This window comes from Xenopus tropicalis, chromosome 2 (genome assembly GCF_000004195.4).
Source record: "Xenopus tropicalis strain Nigerian chromosome 2, UCB_Xtro_10.0, whole genome shotgun sequence".
Taxonomy (NCBI): Eukaryota; Metazoa; Chordata; class Amphibia; order Anura; family Pipidae; genus Xenopus; species Xenopus tropicalis.
Genome location: NC_030678.2, coordinates 8,055,830 through 8,076,386, shown reverse-complemented (window position 1 = coordinate 8,076,386; position 20,557 = coordinate 8,055,830). Strand labels below are relative to the sequence as shown.

General features: G+C 43.9%; 1 protein-coding gene across 1 annotated transcript; it reads right to left on the bottom strand.

The window, feature by feature from the left end:
* Positions 1-953: 953 nt before the first annotated feature.
* Positions 954-19,289, bottom strand: pdzk1 (PDZ domain containing 1). The gene is made up of 9 exons (XM_031896466.1): positions 19,183-19,289; positions 11,858-12,069; positions 11,070-11,319; positions 7,064-7,200; positions 6,686-6,881; positions 5,688-5,884; positions 4,737-5,024; positions 4,263-4,565; positions 954-1,910 (listed from the first exon to the last, which is right to left on the bottom strand). Exons 2-9 carry the CDS (start codon positions 12,065-12,067, stop codon positions 1,626-1,628), a joined length of 1,866 nt encoding a protein of 621 aa, XP_031752326.1. The 5' UTR covers positions 12,068-12,069; positions 19,183-19,289; the 3' UTR covers positions 954-1,625.
* Positions 19,290-20,557: the final 1,268 nt, after the last annotated feature.

Below are 20,557 nucleotides of genomic sequence, written 5' to 3'. Positions count from 1 at the left end.
AATATATAATTGATTGTTTGCAATAGATCCGGTGTTGCTGGTCTTTTTTTCAATATATATATATATATATATATTTTAGTACCCACAGCCCATGGGTAATACCTGCCCGGTTGCACAGAGACTTTGCTGTCAGTACAGACGTGTAACCCGGCGGCGGTTACTGAGTGTAGGGACACGAGAGAGTATTTCTCTTTAATAAGGATGTGGGTTTAAGGCAGGTAAAGGCATGTAAAAGTTTTACACTTCCTTTTGAAGGTGCAGGTACCAGTGGTAGGCAAGCAACATATCAATGTATAAGCTCTATAAAGCAATGCATTGTGGGTTATGTAGTTCCTGCATGTTGTCTGTAAGCTGTGGGGAAGTTGTTACAATTTGTAACATCAGTGTTTTAGTCCCTCCTCCCCTGCCAGGATTTCAAATGATGCAGAAAGAGTAGAACTGTTTTGCAGCTGGATTTCAGCATATAAAATGGTATTTATTCCTACTGTTTGAAGGAACAGATTACAGGGATAGGGATATTAGGGGTTTCTGTGTTCTGCCATATTCTTACTTTCCCAGGGTGCCACATGTGACCTGTGCTCTGATAAACTTCACTCACACTTTACTGCTGCGCTGCAAGTTGGAGTGATATCCCCCCCCTCACCCCCAGCAGCCAATCAGCAGAACAATGGGAAGGGAGCAAGATAGCAGCTCCCAGTAGGTATCAGAATAGCACTCAATAGTAAGAAATCCAAGTCCGGCTTGGGACTCCTCCAGTTACATGGGAGTAGGAGAAACAATAGGTTAGCTGAAAGCCTGAAAGATGGTGCCTACACACCAATATTACAATTTTTTTTGACCTGCTGCCCATTGGTTGAGAAGCTGCAGGTTCTAATCCCTGAGCAAGAGAGATCTTTTACTGGATGGAGAACATCAATACAACTTGAGGTCACACAACATCAGACAACAGACAATTCTTTTCCACCCATATTTTTAATTGAATCATTCTTCTAAACGGATAGACAAGATTAACTTAAGTTTAACTTCTATTCTTCTATATCTCTCACAATAAATTTCAAAACACTGGGTAGCTGCTAAGCGGCCATTTTGCATTGTTTGCCCATACAGTAGTTGGCTGCTGGAGATTTGTGAGCTCTCACAATGGTTTCTATACAAACAAAGGCACTGCCGGTCCCCAAACATCCCCCAGTGTTTAAAGGGTGGGACAAAGTGACATCCGACATGGACCTTTCATCTCCCAATCTCATGTTACAAAATGTTTAGCTGCTAGGTCTACAGAACATCAATAAATAGCTGAACAATTTTCAGAAGGATCAACCAGTTTCACTCTGTGCACCTTCCGCCATATTGGCTTCTGATGAAGGGAAGAGCCGGCAAATATCAGAGTGTTTTTGGCATCTGTCCGTGTATAGAGTTCCGTTTGTCCCGCTGAGGGGTTGGGTTGGTATCACTGGAGGGATGAAGTCCATGAGTGTCGGTGGGTTCTCCTCAGGTAGGACAATGGTCTCTCAGCTGTAGGAGGACCATCAAGCCGTCTGCGTTTGCAACTTATTCTGGTTAAACCAATAGGAAATATAAACTGGCAAATTGATAATCAAGGAAGACACCCAGAAAGCCTTTTACTATTACAGATTAGTGTCCCCCTCCTCCTGCTCCTCTGCCTTTGTCTCTGCTTTCTGCTCGGGTTTCTGCTCGGGTTTCTGCTCGGGTTTCTGCTCGGGTTTCTGCTCGGGTTTCTGCTCGGATTTCTGCTCCACTTTCTCCTTTTCCTTCTCTTTTTCCTTCTCAATTTCTTTTTCCTTTTCCTTCTCCATTTCTTTCTCTTTTTCCTTCTCCTTTTCCAATTCTTTCTCCTTTTCCTTCTCCATATCCTTTTCCTTTGGTTCCTCAGCAGGTTTCTGGTTGGATTGCTGAATAAAAAGTCACAGAAACTCATCAGGGTCCTGTATATATTTTGTTATAATGAACAAATACAAAAAGCACACAATCCACTGACCCAGGCAACTAACCCACAAACACCCAATCACTTCAAATGACTAAAGGCCCCCATACACGTTGAGATTCGCTCGCTTGGCGAGGTCACCAAGCCAGCGGATCTACACCCAATATCCCCACCTACGGGTGGGCGATATAGGGGAGCGTGTAGGCTATAATTCGATTGTTTGGCCCTGAATTTTCTAACGAGGCCGATCGATATATGGCCAATTTCAGGCCAGATGTCGGCCGGGCAGGCCCCTTGTTTCTGCCCCAGCCAATAAGCTGAAGAATCAGTCTAAGGGACCCATATCGGGACCTTTACACTCAGTCAAAGACTCTCCAACTCAGGTACACACTCCCACACAGTCAAACCCAGCCACACTTTATTGGCACATTCAGCCACACCTAGTCACCAAGGGTCATTTACGACTGCAAGCCCAGTGTGCAAAGTGCAATGTCAGATGCAATGTGCCAATTTGTTACCCAAATTAGTTTATATTGAGCTCCACTGTACAGTCACCACAGTGTCAGACTGGCCCACCAGGATACCAGGAAAACTCCCGATGGGCCTAGGTGTTAGTGGGCCCTCTTGCTTCTAACAGTTTGGCCAGTTGCATGGTCATTCCCTATTTCTAAATGGGAACAAAGGGGAGAAATTGATGGAAGAATAGATGCTAGCATGTATATAAAATAAACTATGAGAATAAAGAGGTTGGTTGAGGAAAGGGAGGAAAAATAGTTTGGAGAGTGGGCCTATAGTCTAAGGTTTTCTGGTGGGTCCCTGGGGTCCCAGTCCGACACCGAGTCACCACCATTTTTCTTTTTTTCCATCTTCTTTTATCCCCCTCATACCAACCTCTCGTTCAATGAGAGCCATTAGGGAAGCATTTCATGCTGGGAATTGCAGCCCCTTGTTGTGGATGTGCCATTAAATAAGACACTTAGAAGTTCAGGTGCTTCTTTGAAAACTGGGACCCCCCTAGTGACATTTTGTTTGCATCACCTACAGCAGTGCTGTCCAACTTCTACGGTGCCGAGGGCCGGAATTTCTCTAGCATACATGGTGGAGGGCCGCTAATGGAAGCCAGTTTTGACCACTCCCATTTTTGAAACCACACCCACTTCAAACCACACCTATTTTATCACAATGGTGGTAGCACAGCAAAATCCCAAATGATTGGTCCTTACTGTGGGGATATCAACCATCATTCATATGTGAAAGAATTATGTAATATTAAGATATACCCTTAAATTCCATATGCCTCCTCCTCCTCCCCTGTGGATAGCAGAGCAACCCCCAGTACATAATTACACACCTTAGGGACCATTTAATGGCTATTTCCAACTGCTAACAAACTCCCACAACAAACCCCTGCCAGGTTCACCTCCCACAAGCAGCATAGGGTAGGCAGAGTATGGCACACACAGGCAGCACTCTGCCTGTCCTATGCTGTCTGTGTGTGCCATACTCTGCCTGTCCTACTCTGCCTGTGTGTGCCATACTCTGCCTTCCCTATGCTGCCTCTGTGTGCCATACTCTGCCTTCCCTATGCTGCCTCTGTGTGTCATACTCTGCCTGCCCTACCCTGACTGTGTGTGCCATACTCTGCCTGCCCTACCCTGACTGTGTGTGCCATACTCTGCCTGCCCTACCCTGACTGTGTGTGCCATACTCTGCCTTCCCTAACCTGCCTGTGTGTGCCATACTCTGCCTGCCCTATGCTGCCTCTGTGTGCCATACTCTGCCTGCCCTACCCTTCCTGTGTGTGCCATACCCTCCCTGACCTATGCTGCCTGTGTGTGCCATACTCTACCTGCCCTATGCTGGCTGTATGTGCCATACTCTGCCTACAGTACCTATGTCTGAGGTGTGAAGAAGTGAACAATGGGAGTGATTACAGCCTGAGCCTGAGGTGTGAACACTGCAGGGGGGGAACAATGCAGAGATTAAAAGGTGTGAAAAACACAGGGGATTACATATTTAAACAATACAGAGGGATTACAGCCTGAATCTGAGGTGAGAACCATGCAGGGGGTCAGTTAATCACAGTACTGATACCATTTAATGCTTACTCAAAGGTAAGCCATCATAGCAGCCAGACAGGTGGGGGGCCACACAGAGGGGGCCGCCAGTTGGACAGCACTGACCTACAGTATCTCTTGCCCCTAAGCTTCCCAATGGATTCACTTGGACAAGTGTGGTAGCATTAAGGGAAATAGCCTTCCATTACATCTCCAATAATAGCAATGTTAGAAGTACCTTCTCAGACATAATTCCTACTCACCACTTCTGCTGGCTCAGGAGCAGCTCTTGCCTTGCTTGCTGTGCTTGCCGGGGCAGCCGCACTGGAGCTGGGAGAAACCTCACTTACTGGATCTGCCAAGGAGGCAGTTATTGGGATCTTCTGCCCCTTGAAGTAGTCATAGGCTTCCTGTGATGCCACCAACAAAGTCAGGATCCCCTTTGTTTCCTTGATTTTAATCAAGACGTCTTCATAGCTCTCCTTCTCCATATTTACTCCATTGACCTCCACCAGAACATCGTCATTTTTTATCCCAGCCACATCTGCCGAACCTCCCTTTAGTACCTGTCAATGGACCGGATGTTAGTACTGACACAAGTTCTTGTTCTAACTACTCAACATAAATAGAATTGCTTAGTCCTTCAGTTGGTTGACTAGATGGCAGGGGGTTTGCACCATGTAACTATGTTGCTTGTATTTTATGGACTATAGCTCTAGTCACAATGGGCACCATACCTGGTTCATGAACAGGCCCGGGGTATCCTTGATGGCATTGAGGTGGAAGCCATACCCATTGTTACCCTTCTGCAGCTTACACAGCCTGGGCTTGTGCTTTTGGCCGCCAGTCGGAGCAGCCGGTGTTTCAGGTTTTTTCGGCTCCACGGCAGAAGGTTGGGCTGGGGCGACAGTTGGTGTCGGAGTCTGCGATGGAACTACTGCCGGAGCTGGAGTGGCCTCTTCTTTAGAGCTGCTCTTAATTTCCCCTTGGGTTTCTTGTAAATATAAATAGGGTGAGACACCGGCCTGAAAGTGCAAATATAGTGATTAGGAGACACCCTCAGAAGGGGGTTTTGGTGGCTTCAGTGAGATCTCACATTATAGTCTAGGCAGGAATTATGGGCCATAAAGGAATATTATAGATCTCCTGTAGTTCTCTCATAATGAGAAGACCTTTGCTCAAATGGGGTGTTAACTTTTGTATGTTATAGAATGGCCAATCCTGAACAACTTTTCTATTAGTCTTTATTATTTACAGTTTTTTAATTATTATCCTTCTTCTGCCTCTTTCCAGCTTTCAAATGGGGGTCACTGACCCCGGCAGCCAAAACCTATTGCTCTGTGAGGCTCCAATTTAATTGTTATTGTTACTTTTTATACCTTATTGTTCAACTTCGACCCTCTCCTGTTCATATATCAGTCTCTCATTCAAACCACTCCCTGGTTGCTAAGGTAATTTGGTTCCTTGCAACCAGATAGCTGCATAAACTTCAAACTAGAGAGATGCTGAACAAAAAGTGAAGTAACTAAAAATACTACAAATAATAAAAAATGAAGACCGATTGAAAATCAAGCAATAGGCTTCATAAACCTTGGGAGCTACAGAGAATATCTACAAAATACAAGTAGACATTAGAAAGGTTTGGGGGTGCAGGACACAGGGCACCCTGTTGGCAGTTGGTTCCTCACCAGGGAATACATTTCATCAGTCTTTTTATCCGCAATCAGCAAAGTGGTCTTGTCTCCTCCTTTCTGAATCACCTTCACCACCTCCTCGTGATCCTTCGCCTCCACACACTCTCCATTTACTGCAACGATGCGATCGTAGTCCTGCAGCTTGGCCTTCTCCGCTGGGCTCCCTGAGTCAATCTCCATAATAAAGTGACCTGTAACCAACATGGAAAATGGGGCCAGTTCATAAAGAGTTATTCTACTGTAAATTAGAAGGGTATTTGAAGTCACCGAGCAATACTATATCGTGAGTAATGTACCCCCTATTGTAAAATATAAGGATATTAGCAGTCACTGAGGGGTTCTGTGCCCATATAAAGGCACAAGGCTGCAGGCTGAGTTATACAGGGAACTCTGAGTATCACTCATGTATTATAAGGGATAATGTACCCCCTACTGTAAATGATAAGGATATTAGCAGTCACTGAGGGGTTCTGTGCCCATATAAAGGCACAAGGCTGCAGGCTGAGTTATACAGGGAACTCTGAGTATCACTCATGTATTATAAGAGATAATGTACCCCCTACTGTAAATGATAAGGATATTAGCAGTCACTGAGGGGTTCTGTGCCCCCCATATAAAGGCACAAGGCTGCAGGCTGAGTTATACAGGGAACTCTGAGTATCACTCATGTATTATAAGGGATAATGTACCCCCTACTGTAAATGATAAGGATATTAGCAGTCACTGAGAAGTTCCATGACCATATAAAGGCACAAGGCTGCAGGCATTGTGCTTTTATACAGGCCGTGGAACTCTGAGGTGGCTTCTAATATCCTCATATTTTACAAAAAAGGGATACATTATTTATTATAATACACAAGTTCCAGTGAGTCACGTGACAGAAGTGACATCACTAAGAATTGATGACATCCCCAAGCACCATTTATAAGGATATTTTACAACAGGAGGTGTGTGGATAATAACAGATCCAAACAAATCACTATTTTTTTTACCTTTACGGTTTTTTTCTTGCCGCAAATAAAACCCGTAGCCGTTAGTGTCCTTCTTCAGCTCCACGGTTCTTGGTTTAGAAGGCAGCAGCTCCACGTTGGCTTTGTCTGCGGTAATCGCCATCGTCTGACTCTTGAAGTACTCGTCGGTCGCCTTGTCTGAGACAAGGAACATGATTTTGCCCCCCGATTCCTTCAGCTGAAGGAAAGAATTGCTTTCAGTCAGATAATGTGAGTAAAGGATGAATTGGGTCAAATGTAGAAGGCATTATATTGTAGTCATTCAAAAGCTTGGGATTTGGTGCATTTACGTTACTATATAGCAGAAAATCACACCCCCCACTGCCAGTGAATATCACTCCCATTCCCACCCACTCGTACCATTTTGGCCAACTTGTCATGAGTGGAATCTTCTACATTTTTTCCATTCACTTCAATGATACGATCGTCGTCCTTGACGCCGGCTTTGGCTGCAATCCCATTGGGTACCAGCGCTGACAAGAATATTCCATTCTCACCTGAATGTGACAACATTTAGCATTAAACGCATAGTAAATTATTGGTTTTATCCATAAACACTTCTTTAGATAGTTCTGCTCTTTGTTTTTTATGTCTTGGTGCTGAAAGATCCTTCCAATCTCTTCCTACTTCATGATTGCCCAATTCAACCATCTAAAGGGGGTATTAGGTCTAACTTAATGTGACCCAGCTGGCCTTCTTGTAAACCATTTTCTGGCCCCCATCCAATTTGTCACTAAATGCCAGCCAACTCTACCCCCTCTCCGCCCCAACCCCTCTTCAAGAGGGTTATGGAGGACATCACTGGAAGATGCTATGGGACAGGCACAGGAAGGATGAAGGGGGCGAGTATGGAAGTAGAAGACAGACTCCTTAACAGGTCTGTCCTTGGATTCCGTGCAGTCATGGGGCCTACTAGTAGTAGATACACCATTTCTTATGAAAAAGGCTGGAGTCACCGTGTTTCCCATTGCCTTTAAACCACTATGCAATAGGAGGTCTATTACTCCTGGAGGAAAGAAGGTTTCATGATCAACGCAAGAACAATTCCCCAATGAACCAATGGTTTTTGAAGTAGTCTGTGGTATTTTTCTTCCCAAATAATCTTCTCCTAAAGAACTACTGCAACTCACTGCTCTGTGGGCTTCCCCTGTATAAACTGACCCCACCCCAATCCATCATGAACAGTGCTGCCAGAAGACTCATACACCTCTCCTCCCGCTCCCCAAGTGCCGCCTCTCTCTGCCAACCCCAGGACTGGTTACCTCTCATGTACAGGATTCAGTTCAAGATTCTTGTACCCACCTACAAAGCACTCACTGGTGCCGCACCGCTCTATTTAACCCCCCTAATCCCCAAGTGCACCCCCAGACATACCCTTCGCTTTACACCTCCTTCTCTCCTCCTCACTCATCACCTCCTCTCACTCTCGCACCCAGGACTTCTCACGTGCTGCACCCATCCTCTGGAACGCTCTTCCCCATCCCATTAGGCACTGCCAGACTCTCCAAGCCTTTATGGTCTCTTAAAACTCACCTTTTCACTCCTATAACCTAAACCCCCAAATACGATTACCCCACTGAGCCCCCCTAATCTTCCCTCAAACACTCAGGAACCACTGGTTTCCACCTCCGCACTTACTGTCACTTTACACACCTACACGAACTCCAACGCCATGCTAGTTACCCTGACCTTATGTCTTAGCCCCCCCTTTTAGAATGTAAGCTCTTGCGAGCAGGGCCCTCCCCCTAGTGCCTCCGATCCTCATCCAATGTAACTGCAACCCATTTCTGTGAATTGTTTATATGTACATGTTAACTGTTCTATATTTTGTACCCCTCTATTCTTTAAAGCGCTGCGTATATTGATGGATACTATATCGTGTTATAGACACAAAAAGGCAAGACTGGCACACCTATTAGGATTAAAATATAACTTTTACTTCTTGGTATTAAAATACTTAAAATAGATAGAAAGAAAAAGAAAAGAAATTTTAAAATGTACACTATCACACATTGAATCTGTTGCAGTTCTAGCTCTTTCACTCCTAGAAATTGTTACTTAATAAGGTATCTTTAGTGTCGTAATTGTTTAGTTACATTTGTAACAATTCTATAATTGGTCTGCACAGAAGTATCCTGTATGGCTTCTAAAGGAAAGTCGTGGCTTTATATCCAGGTAAGTAAACTAATCTCAACCTTTATAATTCGCAGTTTTATTACCCAGGTAAGTTTTTGATCTGCACAGAGCGCTTTGTGAAGTTTACAGAAAAACTCGTGATTAAATAACTTCGGTAAGTATTAGTAGGAGGAAATTCCTTACAGAGAGTTGAAAATAGTCTCACCATCCGTGTAATAAATTTATTCCACAGTCATGTGTTGTGTCTTTATTTAATCCACATTTACTTTATACTGAGGATCAATTGGAGTGTTCACTGTATAAGCTGGTAAGTATCATTGTGGTACTCATTACGCAGGAGCAGTGAATCACCTGGCTAAATGCCCAGTACTCCACCAAATAATGCAATATTTCTGAATAGCGTTCGAATAACAAGTTATCAGAAAATTCCCTATCTCAGGGCGCTTGAAAAATTCACTGCTCTTACTAAGAGGGACAGAACCTTAATATTTATTTATTAAATAGAATAACTTGTATATTTTTAACAATTCGCTCTGTTATTGGCTATTACGCCAGTGATTTTTTCGTCCTCCTTAATAAGTGGACGGAAGCTGCAATTGTAATTGTTTTCCCATTAGATCCCGCATATACACCAATGGTATTCCCACTTACTCAATCAAAATGACTTAGCAAATTAGTATAGCATTTGACATCAAGCCGGCAAGAGTAATAATAGCAGATTAGTATAGCGCATATAGGAGCAGTCTTTATATTAGCTTCCTTAACATCCAACCGGTAAGAGTAATATACTTGCATTTACTTTATCATGCTGTATTGTGGGACGCGTATAAGGACGGGATTTGCCTTAACTACTTCGATCTCCCGAAGAGATAGCGATCACATTCGCACTTCACTTAATACAATGTGTATCAGAGCTGTATTTACCCGAGTAGTATTTACCTTCCCATTGGCTTTATCAAATTATTCCGTAGGACATGTATTCACTTTTGCTACCTCAGTATCGCAAACCGCCAGGTACAAAGTCAAGCGCCTATCCACTTAGCTTGTTCACTAATAGATATTACACCGAGATTTATAAAACATTTATAACTTTCTTGTGCGGCACATATATTACAATCAAACTTGCCACTTGTCAACATTGATTCTCATCATTGCTTACTTGGACGGCGCATGTAGTGCCTAAGGTTTGCTAATTCGCTACTATGTCTTCTATTGTTTCCTCAAAGGACATTTAGTTTAACTCGCGGCTTGTATTGACGCTACTGTTATGGCATTTTGCTGTTTTTGCGATGTTAACCCTATTGGGTACTTCCGATCATTCTAGATTTCACAGCCGTTTCTATGCTCAAAACAGGGTCCTAATGCCTATACATGTATATGTTATCCCGGCAGCCTGAATTCAGCATATCGGCCACATGCCTCCAATGGAATAAGGTTCCTTAATATATTCACCTCTCGGGCCTAAGTCCTGGTTCTTACAGCTCTTTATGTTGCCTCAAAACTTAGAATTTTTACAAATAATTAAGCGACAAATACGACTATTCCCACTTCAATATTTAAACAAAGTAAACTTATTAACAGTTTTGTATTTGCTGCTGATGTTTCGGCGCTTATGTGGTTAATTACAAAAGTTGCTATTCTTCCAATGAAAACTACAATGGGTGCTTTGGATCAATTGATCATTTCCCAATTGAACCACCGCTTCTATTACCGAACACACTTCTGGTGCCTACACTTTCATGTATTACCTCGGCAACCAGGTACACCTCTTTGTATTACCTCAGCACACGGGATTTTTAAACAGCTAATTAATCCACAATTACGACTAATAGATACCTTGAAACTAACACCAGTCTACATTTACTGGTAAAAACATTTAACTGGAGATCGAGATAACTAACACCAGTCTACATTTACTGGTAAGAACATTTAGCTGAGAATCAGAATAATTAACACCAGTCTACATTTACTGGTTTAGACATTTTAACTGGAGATCAAGATAATATTCCTGTGCCTACAACGCCAATTGTTACCTCGGCACAGGAATTGCTAGATCAAGTGTGTGAAACGCCGACGCGCGTTTCGCATGTAGCTTTCTCAAGGCGCAAGCGTATATTGATGGCGCTATATAATAATAATAATAATAATAGTAAAAGAAGATCTAAAAAATATCTGGGGTCTTTATCCCACCAGTTACTAACACTGCACATTTCGATAAATTGGTTCTTACATTTAGTGGTTTTAAGAGAAAATCCATAGCTGCTGTTTCCTTCTTTAATTAGGTAGCAAAGCCTTGGCCTTCGTTTCAGAGCTTTCCCCCCATTGGCTAATGGTTGCGCCCCAGGCTGGGGGGCTTCCGGCTGCTTCGCTGGTTGATTTGAATTCTTGTTGTCTTCCTTTTTCTTGGTATTCTCATAGGCAGTTTTATCCAAAACCTCAAGAGTTACGGTGGTGCCGCTGTCCTTGATCAGAGCTACTACCTGTTAGGAAAGCACATAGATCTTGGGGTTCCATTGATCCTTTGCTGTATCTGCATTTGTATCCAATTATATCTTCATTTACCCCTTATAATGACAATTTCATGACAAGGGTGCTGCTGAGGGGGGTAAAACCCAAATCACCAGAGATAACCAATTCAAATAAGAATAGGTTTTCAGTTGCTAGGTGATGGTCCTATTCTTACACTATTGGGTCAGTTGTTTGGGGTGTTGTATGGCTTGTTGTAAGTTAAAATTCCATGATAAGCCATGATCTATAACCTTTAGGTGCCATATATTACAGAATTAACTTGGACATACCTGGGTCCCATGGCCAATGCCATTGAGTCTACATATCTGGGATCTAGTTGGATGAGTTGGATGCCTTTGGAACCCAATGGGCTTTGCTTAAGGAAGGATAAAGTACAGCAGGAATCCAAGTGCCCCCCTGGGTAACTGAAATATCTATTTATTTTGTGGTTTGTAAGGGTAGAGAATACGCCCTGTGTATAATAAAACCGCAGTATTTAGGTGAACTTACCTCAGCATGTTCTTTGTCATCCACAAACTTGCCATTGACTTTCATCACTCTGTCTCCGTCCTTCAGACCCGCCTTCTCAGCAGAACTTCCCGGCTCGACAGAACGGACGAGATGGCCCACCTCATCTCTCTCAATGCGTAAATAAAAACCAAAGCCCTTGCCCTCTTGTTTGGTCACAGTGCAAGTACGAGGCTGAGTAGTGGAGGCCATAGCTGTCCGACAAAAAGAGATAACCCAAAAAGGAATCATTTAACCATTGTAAATCTTCAAGGAGGCTTCCATAGGCACAGAGGGAGCATATCAGAACCCACAGATAGAAATTTGCAACTAATCAGATGTTTGCTTTTATTTACTATAATACAGGTATAGGACCCGTTATCCAGAATGCTTGGGACCTAGTTGGGATCAAGTACAGGTATTGTTTTATTATTACAGAGAAAAGGGAATCATTTAACCATGAAATAAACCCAATAGGGCTGTTCTGCCCCAATAAGGGGTAATTATATCTTAGTTGGGATCAAGTACAGGTATTGTTTTATTATTACAGAGAAAAGGGAATCATTTAACCATTAAATAAACCCAATAGGGCTGTTCTGCCCCAATAAGGGGTAATTATATCTTAGTTGGGATCAAGTACAGGTATTGTTTTATTATTACAGAGAAAAGGGAATCATTTAACCATTAAATAAACCCAATAGGGCTGTTCTGCCCCCAATAAGGGGTAATTATATCTTAGTTGGGATCAAGTACAGGTACTGTTTTATTATTACAGAGAAAAGGGAATCATTTAACCATTAAATAAACCCAATAGGGCTGTTCTGCCCCAATAAGGGGTAATTATATCTTAGTTGGGATCAAGTACAGGTACTGTTTTATTATTACAGAGAAAAGGGAATCATTTAACCATTAAATAAACCCAATAGGACTGTTCTGCCCCAATAAGGGGTAATTATATCTTAGTTGGGATCAAGTACAGGTACTGTTTTATTATTACAGAGAAAAAGGAAATCAGTTTTAAAATTCTGAATTATTTGATTATAATGGAGTCTATGGGAGACAGGCTTTCAGTAATTTGGAGCTTTCTGGATAACAGGTTTCGGGATAAGGGATCCCAAAGCTGTAGATCAATGAAAACTTACATCTTTCCGCTTATGTAGGGGACATTAAATGGCAGATATGAGTATTTTGTAATGTTTAATAGAATATACGGAAGGCTCCAAGTTTTTTTTATTAAACCAACCAAGCAACCCAAATCTCTCCTAACTGTCCCTTTCTCTCTGTTTCTTTCCCTGTCTCTCTCACTTCTAAACTCCGCCCCCAACTTCCTCTTCCTTTTTCCTTCTTCAACCTTCAACAACTTTAGTAACACATAACACTGTATATTCTTAATAACATTGACATTAACTATAATCTCCAATCAGTTCCTTCCAATTTGGCTTTAGCGCTGTTTATTACATTACCAAGGCAACAGACCATATACATAGGCTAGTACTGGCCAATAGACTGCTAACTGTAGACAACCTATAGTATATGTACCCCATGATGGATATCTGTACTACATGGAAGAGAAACTCTGATGAACACAAATGCTATTGATGATATTAATTGTTGCCTTTATTGCAATAAAGGCGTTCATAGTTGAATGTAGATACACTTTTCAGGGATTTATTCATGGAGTTATCCAGCTTCCAGGTTCGGGATTGGAAATATTTTGTTCCCACTGTGACATTTAGTTGGCAACCGGCCTGACATGTGTATTTGTTGGCTGCCCCTGGATCAGCAAACAGAAGGTTTAGCAGATAATGAACTTCATTAACCTGTTTAGAGCCAATCAGAACACCTTTACCTGCCAGAAGCCAATTCACGATTAAGATGCTACAGTGCAGCCCTATGGTGTGTATGGATCCAGTTCATTAGAATGAGAAGCATCTGCCCGACTAATAAAAACGGTTTAATTTATATATTTCTCCATAATAAGTCCAAGAAGATCCATTGCCCCGAGTAGGGTCTTTATAACAACATGGTCATAATGAAGGTACTCAGGGTAACTTTGATTATTGAAACATCCCTCTACTCATCCATTTGGCACCCACAAGCCCTTACGTGCCATGGATGGAGAAAATTGAATGGATACCAACATTGGCAACTTCATAGATGTTAGTCTATGGGTGAACTACAATTTGCTATTACATGACCTTATCCAACAGCAACTGGATATTATTGTTATTATATTATTATTATTATTATTAACATTTATTTATAAAGCACCAACATATCCCGCAGCGCTGTACAATAAGTGAGTTACATACATTGAACATACAGAGTAACATATAAAGCAATCAGTAACCGATACAAGAGGGGAAGAGAGCCCTGCCCAAAAGAGCTTACAATCTACAAGGAGTAACATATAAAGCAATCAGTAACCGATACAGGAGGGGAAGAGAGCCCTGCCCCAAAGAGCTTACACTCTACAAGGAGTAACATATAAAGCAATCAGTAACTGATACAGGAGGGGAAGGGAGCCCTGCCCAAAAGAGCTTACACTCTACAAGGAGTAACATATAAAGCAATCAGTAACCGATACAGGAGGGGAAGAGGGCCCTGCCCAAAAGAGCTTACACTCTACAAGGAGTAACATATAAAGCAATCAGTAACCGATACAGGAGGGGAAGGGAGCCCTGCCCAAAAGAGCTTACACTCTACAAGGAGTAACATATAAAGCAATCAGTAACCGATACAGGAGGGGAAGGGAGCCCTGCCCAAAAGAGCTTACACTCTACAAGGAGTAACATATAAAGCAATCAGTAACCGATACAGGAGGGGAAGAGGGCCCTGCCCAAAAGAGCTTACACTCTACAAGGAGTAACATATAAAGCAATCAGTAACCGATACAGGAGGGGAAGGGAGCCCTGCCCAAAAGAGCTTACACTCTACAAGGAGTAACATATAAAGCAATCAGTAACCGATACAGGAGGGGAAGAGAGTCCTGCCCAAAAGAGCTTACACTCTACAAGGAGTAACATATAAAGCAACCAATAACCGATACAAGAGGTGAAGAGAGCCCTGCCCAAAAGAGCTTACAATCTACAATCACCGGAATAGTTGAGACATTTTTGTAAATCCCAGTTCTAGGGTTTGGTACAAGAGTATAAATAACTGGAAGTGAGGTAGACCCATCATGGGACTTTTGGTCTTTATAGTCATAATACTAAACAAATAACCAAACAACCAAACTTCTAACTGAAAAAATTTCATGCTAAATATAACATTGCAGTTTGCATATTACTTTTATACTTAGTTGACAGTGTACCTCCTCTGTGATTGGCTAATGACTTTATGGAACAGACAAAAGCCAGTGTCCCACAAGACAAATGCTCAGCCAATGACAATTTCCGATTCCCAGATGGTCAATAACAGAATAGAAATGAACTCAATCAAAGGTTGAGCAAAAAAAACCAATAATAACATGGGCCTAAGCCCTTTAATATTCAACGGTCCTCATTAACCCTAACAAGTAATTGGTTGAAGTAGATGCATAACCGTTGGGTTCAGGTATCAGTTAATGATTGGTTTATATGCTGATTCCAGCTGAAGCTATTGAATGGGGCAGATTTCTATAGTTCCCCTATACTATTATATCCCTATTCCCTATAATAATTCAGTAGAGGAACTGAAGTCTATGTATAAACACACTGCTCTGGGTCCTGGGCCTGACCAATACAATATTATATAAGATGGGTGCCATGTTAATGACTCAGTCCCTTATCTCTCCCTAGAGGATATCCTGAGGATACAAACTAAAGAGCTTCTGATAAACTGGGAAACATTAGGGGAGGTGGAAATGATAAGAAATGCTTGGAAATAAAATGCTGACTGATATGGAAAATATATGACCCGAAGGTAAAATATAACTATTTATCTCTCTCCTCATGCTGTTCATAAACCTGTTTGACCCCCCTGATTACCCATCATTCTACTGGACGGCATCACATGGTATAATTGAATCAGCCAACCAGGAATGGCTAAAGATCACAAAGCACATAAGCAGGATTAAGAGGCCAATATAGGGACATGATATGTCAGCACCCCTGGGATAGGGTCAGACCTTCAAGAATGCACAAAGACTATCACGAGACATAGAATCAGCCATATTACTGCTATAGTTCCAGGGGTACCCAGGGCACAAATAAGCACTCACCCCAAATCCCCCCCTAACTGGCCTTCAGGCTGGGCCCCCTTAGCCCATAACAAGGTTACAGATATATAGAAACATTGGGGTAACAGTCACCCTGCTATAGTTCCAGGGGTACCCAGGGCACAAATAAGCACTCACCCCAAATCCCCCCCTAACTGGCCTTCAGGCTGGGCCCCCTTAGCCCATAACAAGGTTACAGATATATAGAAACATTGGGGTAACAGTCACCCCGCTATAGTTCCAGGGGTACCCAGGGCACAAATAAGCACTCACCCCAAATCCCCCCCTAACTGGCCTTCAGGCTGGGCCCCCTTAGCCCATAACAAGGTTACAGATATATAGAAACATTGGGGTAACAGTCACCCCGCTATAGTTCCAGGGGTACCCAGGGCACAAATAAGCACTCACCCCAAATCCCCCATAACTGGCCTTCAGGCTGGGCCCCCTTAGCCCATAACAAGGTTACAGATATATAGAAACATTGGGGTAACAGTCACCCCGCTATAGTTCCAGGGGTACCCAGGGCACAAATAAGCACTCACGCCCAAATCCCCCCCTAACTGGCCTTCAGGCTGGGCCCCCTTAGCCCATAACAAGGTTACAGATATATAGAAACATTGGGGTAACAGTCACCCCGCTATAGTTCCAGGGGTACCCAGGGCACAAATAAGCACTCACCCCAAATCCCCCCCCTAACTGGCCTTCAGGCTGGGCCCCCTTAGCCCATAACAAGGTTACAGATATATAGAAACATTGGGGTAACAGTCACCCCGCTATAGTTCCAGGGGTACCCAGGGCACAAATAAGCACTCACCCCAAATCCCCCCCTAACTGGCCTTCAGGCTGGGCCCCCTTAGCCCATAACAAGGTTACAGATATATAGAAACATTGGGGTAACAGTCACCCCGCTATAGTTCCAGGGGTACCCAGGGCACAAATAAGCACTCACCCCAAATCCCCCCCTAACTGGCCTTCAGGCTGGGCCCCCTTAGCCCATAACAAGGTTACAGATATATAGAAACATTGGGGTAACAGTCACCCCGCTATAGCTGACCCTGGCTTCTAGGAATATTGATTAGACCAAATTGACCTGCTGCACAATTTTCACCCCGCCGGCCTCCGTGCCGTTCCCCCCAGTCACTGCCCCACCCCATTGCAGTTTAGGACATTTTCATATGTAAAGGAAAGGAAACATAAGTAGAGGTTTGGGGAGCCTGGGTAGACACAGAGGGTAGATACAGAGGGTAGATACAGAGGGTAGACACAGAGGGCAGATACAGAGGGTAGACACAGAGGGTAGATACAGAGGGCAGATACAGAGGGTAGATACAGAGGGTAGACACAGAGGGTAGACACAGAGGGTACATACAGAGGGTACATACAGAGGGTACATACAGAGGGTAGATACAGAGGGTAGATACAGAGTGCAGATACAGAGGGCAGATACAGAGTGCAGATACAGAGGGTAGATACAGAGGGCAGATACAGAGGGTAGATACAGAGGGTAGATACAGAGTGCAGATACAGAGGGCAGATACAGAGTGCAGATACAGAGGGTAGATACAGAGGGTAGATACAGAGGGCAGATACAGAGTGCAGATACAGAGGGCAGATACAGAGGGTAGATACAGAGGGTAGATACAGAGTGCAGATACAGAGTGCAGATACAGAGGGCAGATACAGAGGGCAGATACAGAGGGTAGATACAGAGGGTAGATACAGAGTGCAGATACAGAGGGCAGATACAGAGTGCAGATACAGAGGGCAGATACAGAGGGCAGATACAGAGGGTAGATACAGAGGGTAGATACAGAGTGCAGATACAGAGGGCAGATACAGAGTGCAGATACAGAGGGTAGATACAGAGGGTAGATACAGAGTGCAGATACAGAGGGCAGATACAGAGTGCAGATACAGAGTGCAGATACAGAGGGCAGATACAGAGGGCAGATACAGAGGGTAGATACAGAGGGCAGATACAGAGTGCAGATACAGAGGGCAGATACAGAGGGTAGATACAGAGGGCAGATACAGAGGGTAGATACAGAGGGTAGATACAGAGGGCAGATACAGAGGGTAGATACAGAGTGCAGATACAGAGGGCAGATACAGAGGGCAGATACAGAGGGCAGATACAGAGGGCAGATACAGAGGGTATATACAGAGGGCAGATACAGAGTGCAGATACAGAGGGCAGATACAGAGGGTAGATACAGAGGGCAGATACAGAGGGCAGATACAGAGGGCAGATACAGAGGGCAGATACAGAGGGCAGATACAGAGGGTAGATACAGAGGGCAGATACAGAGGGCAGATACAGAGGGTAGATACAGAGGGCAGATACAGAGGGCAGATACAGAGTGCAGATACAGAGGGCAGATACAGAGGGCAGATACAGAGGGCAGATACAGAGGGCAGATACAGGGTACAGAGGGTAGATACAGAGGGTAGATACAGAGGGCAGACACAGAGGGCAGATACAGAGGGCACATACAGAGGGTAGATACAGAGGGTAGATACAGAGGGCAGATACAGAGGGCAGACACAGAGGGTAGATACAGAGGGCAGATACAGAGGGTATATACAGAGGGTAGATACAGAGGGCAGATACAGAGGGTAGACACAGAGGGTAGATACAGAGGGCAGATACAGAGGGTAGATACAGAGGGCAGATACAGAGGGCAGATACAGAGGGTAGACACAGAGGGTAGATACAGAGGGCAGATACAGAGGGTAGACACAGAGGGTAGATACAGAGGGCAGATACAGAGGGCAGATACAGAGGGCAGATACAGAGGGTAGACACAGAGGGCAGACACAGAGGGTAGACACAGAGGGTAGATACAGAGGGCAGATACAGAGGGCAGATACAGAGGGCAGATACAGAGGGTATATACAGAGGGTAGATACAGAGGGCAGATACAGAGGGCATATACAGAGGGTAGATACAGAGGGCAGATACAGAGGGTATATACAGAGTGCAGATACAGAGGGTAGATACAGAGTGCAGATACAGAGGGCAGATACAGAGGGCAGATACAGAGGGCAGATACAGAGGGTACATACAGAGGGAGGATTGGGATATAATAGTTTCCTGCAGTAAGTCAGTAGAAGAGTGGGAGCCACTTACCTGTGGGACGAGTGCAGCCGCCGGCTCAGACTCACAGTCGCTGAGGATGAGGGTTTTTGCACAGAGCTGCCGGGCATTACTGGACTTTGGTTGGGCAAAGGTTGATGTAAAAGATGATCCATTTAACCTCACACTGATGGATACCTGCCCTTTGTACTGTGTCTGCAGTAAATCCACTGCCTGCCCTGCAAACCTGCCCCGTGTTAAGCTGGCCATACACGTGGCGATCCGAGGATGTTTCGTACGACCATCGGTCGCACGAAACATCGTCAGATCCGCCACACACCATTCAGGGCTGAATCGGCAGGTAAGGAGGTAGAAACAATAGGATTTCTACCTCCTTCTGCCGATTCAGCTCTGAAGGGAGAATTTTGGTCAGGCGCCTTCTATGGCGCCCGATCAAAATTTTCTAACTTGGCCGATCGGCGAGCCGACCGATTTCAGCAGCTTCCTGCGATATCGGTCGGCTCGCTGACATGCCATACACGCACCGATTATCGTACGAAACGAGGTTTCGTACGATAATATCGGTGCGTGTATGGCCACCTTAAGCCTTCCAACTCTGCCCTGGGGAACACGTGGTTAATACCGGCTCAATGCCCAGAGAGAGCATTTGCCCTACAAGGGGGTATTTCACACTCTCTATGCAAACATTTTTTTTACTTTGCACACAATTAAAGGGAAACTAACCCCCCAGAATGAATACGTAACCAACAGACAGTTTATATCATATTAAGGGGCCTATTAAAGAATCTCCCCAAACTGGAATATATATATCAGTAAATATTGCCCTTTTACATCCTTTCCCTTGAGCCGCCATTTAGTGATGGGCTGTGTGCTCCCTCAGAGATCAGCTGACAGGAAGTGATGCAGCTCTAACTGTAACAGGAAGTAGTGTGGGAGCAAAAGGCAGAACTCTGCCCATTCATTGGCTGATGGGGCCTAGCATGTGTGTGTGCCTTGGCTTGTTTGTGTGCACTGTGAATCCTATGATCCCAGGGGGCGGCCCTTAGTACTTAAAATGGCAGTTTCCTATTTAGGATTACCCAATGGCACATACTGCTAAATAAGTATATTTATATGAAAATGGTTTATTTAGATAAAGCAGCGTTTGGGGGTATATACTCTCAGTTGCGAATCAAACACACGGGACACAAACGTACATTAGTGGTGCATTTGAACCTGTGTATATTGTGGCTTTTATTATTGTGGTCATTTGACACATGTAAAAATTGTTGACAGAAGATAGTCCAGTACAAGTGAGGGAATACAGGGGTAGGGGGGATAGCTCTCAGTACAAGTGAGGGAATACAGGGGTAGGGGGAGATAGCTCTCAGTACAAGTGAGGGAATACAGGGGTAGGGGGATAGCTCTC

What these genes read in the sequence shown, in the direction of transcription:
- pdzk1 (XM_031896466.1), bottom strand. Translation starts at nt 12,067, where the DNA reads ATGGCCTCCACTACTCAGCCTCGTACTTGCACTGTGACCAAACAAGAG. An exon ending in ATGACAAAGAACATGCTGAG is followed by an intron (nt 11,320 to 11,857) that starts GTAAGTTCACCT and finishes CTTTCCTAACAG; the next exon opens with GTAGTAGCTCTGATCAAGGA. An exon ending in CTCCTGAGCCAGCAGAAGTG is followed by an intron (nt 1,911 to 4,262) that starts GTGAGTAGGAAT and finishes CTTTTTATTCAG; the next exon opens with CAATCCAACCAGAAACCTGC.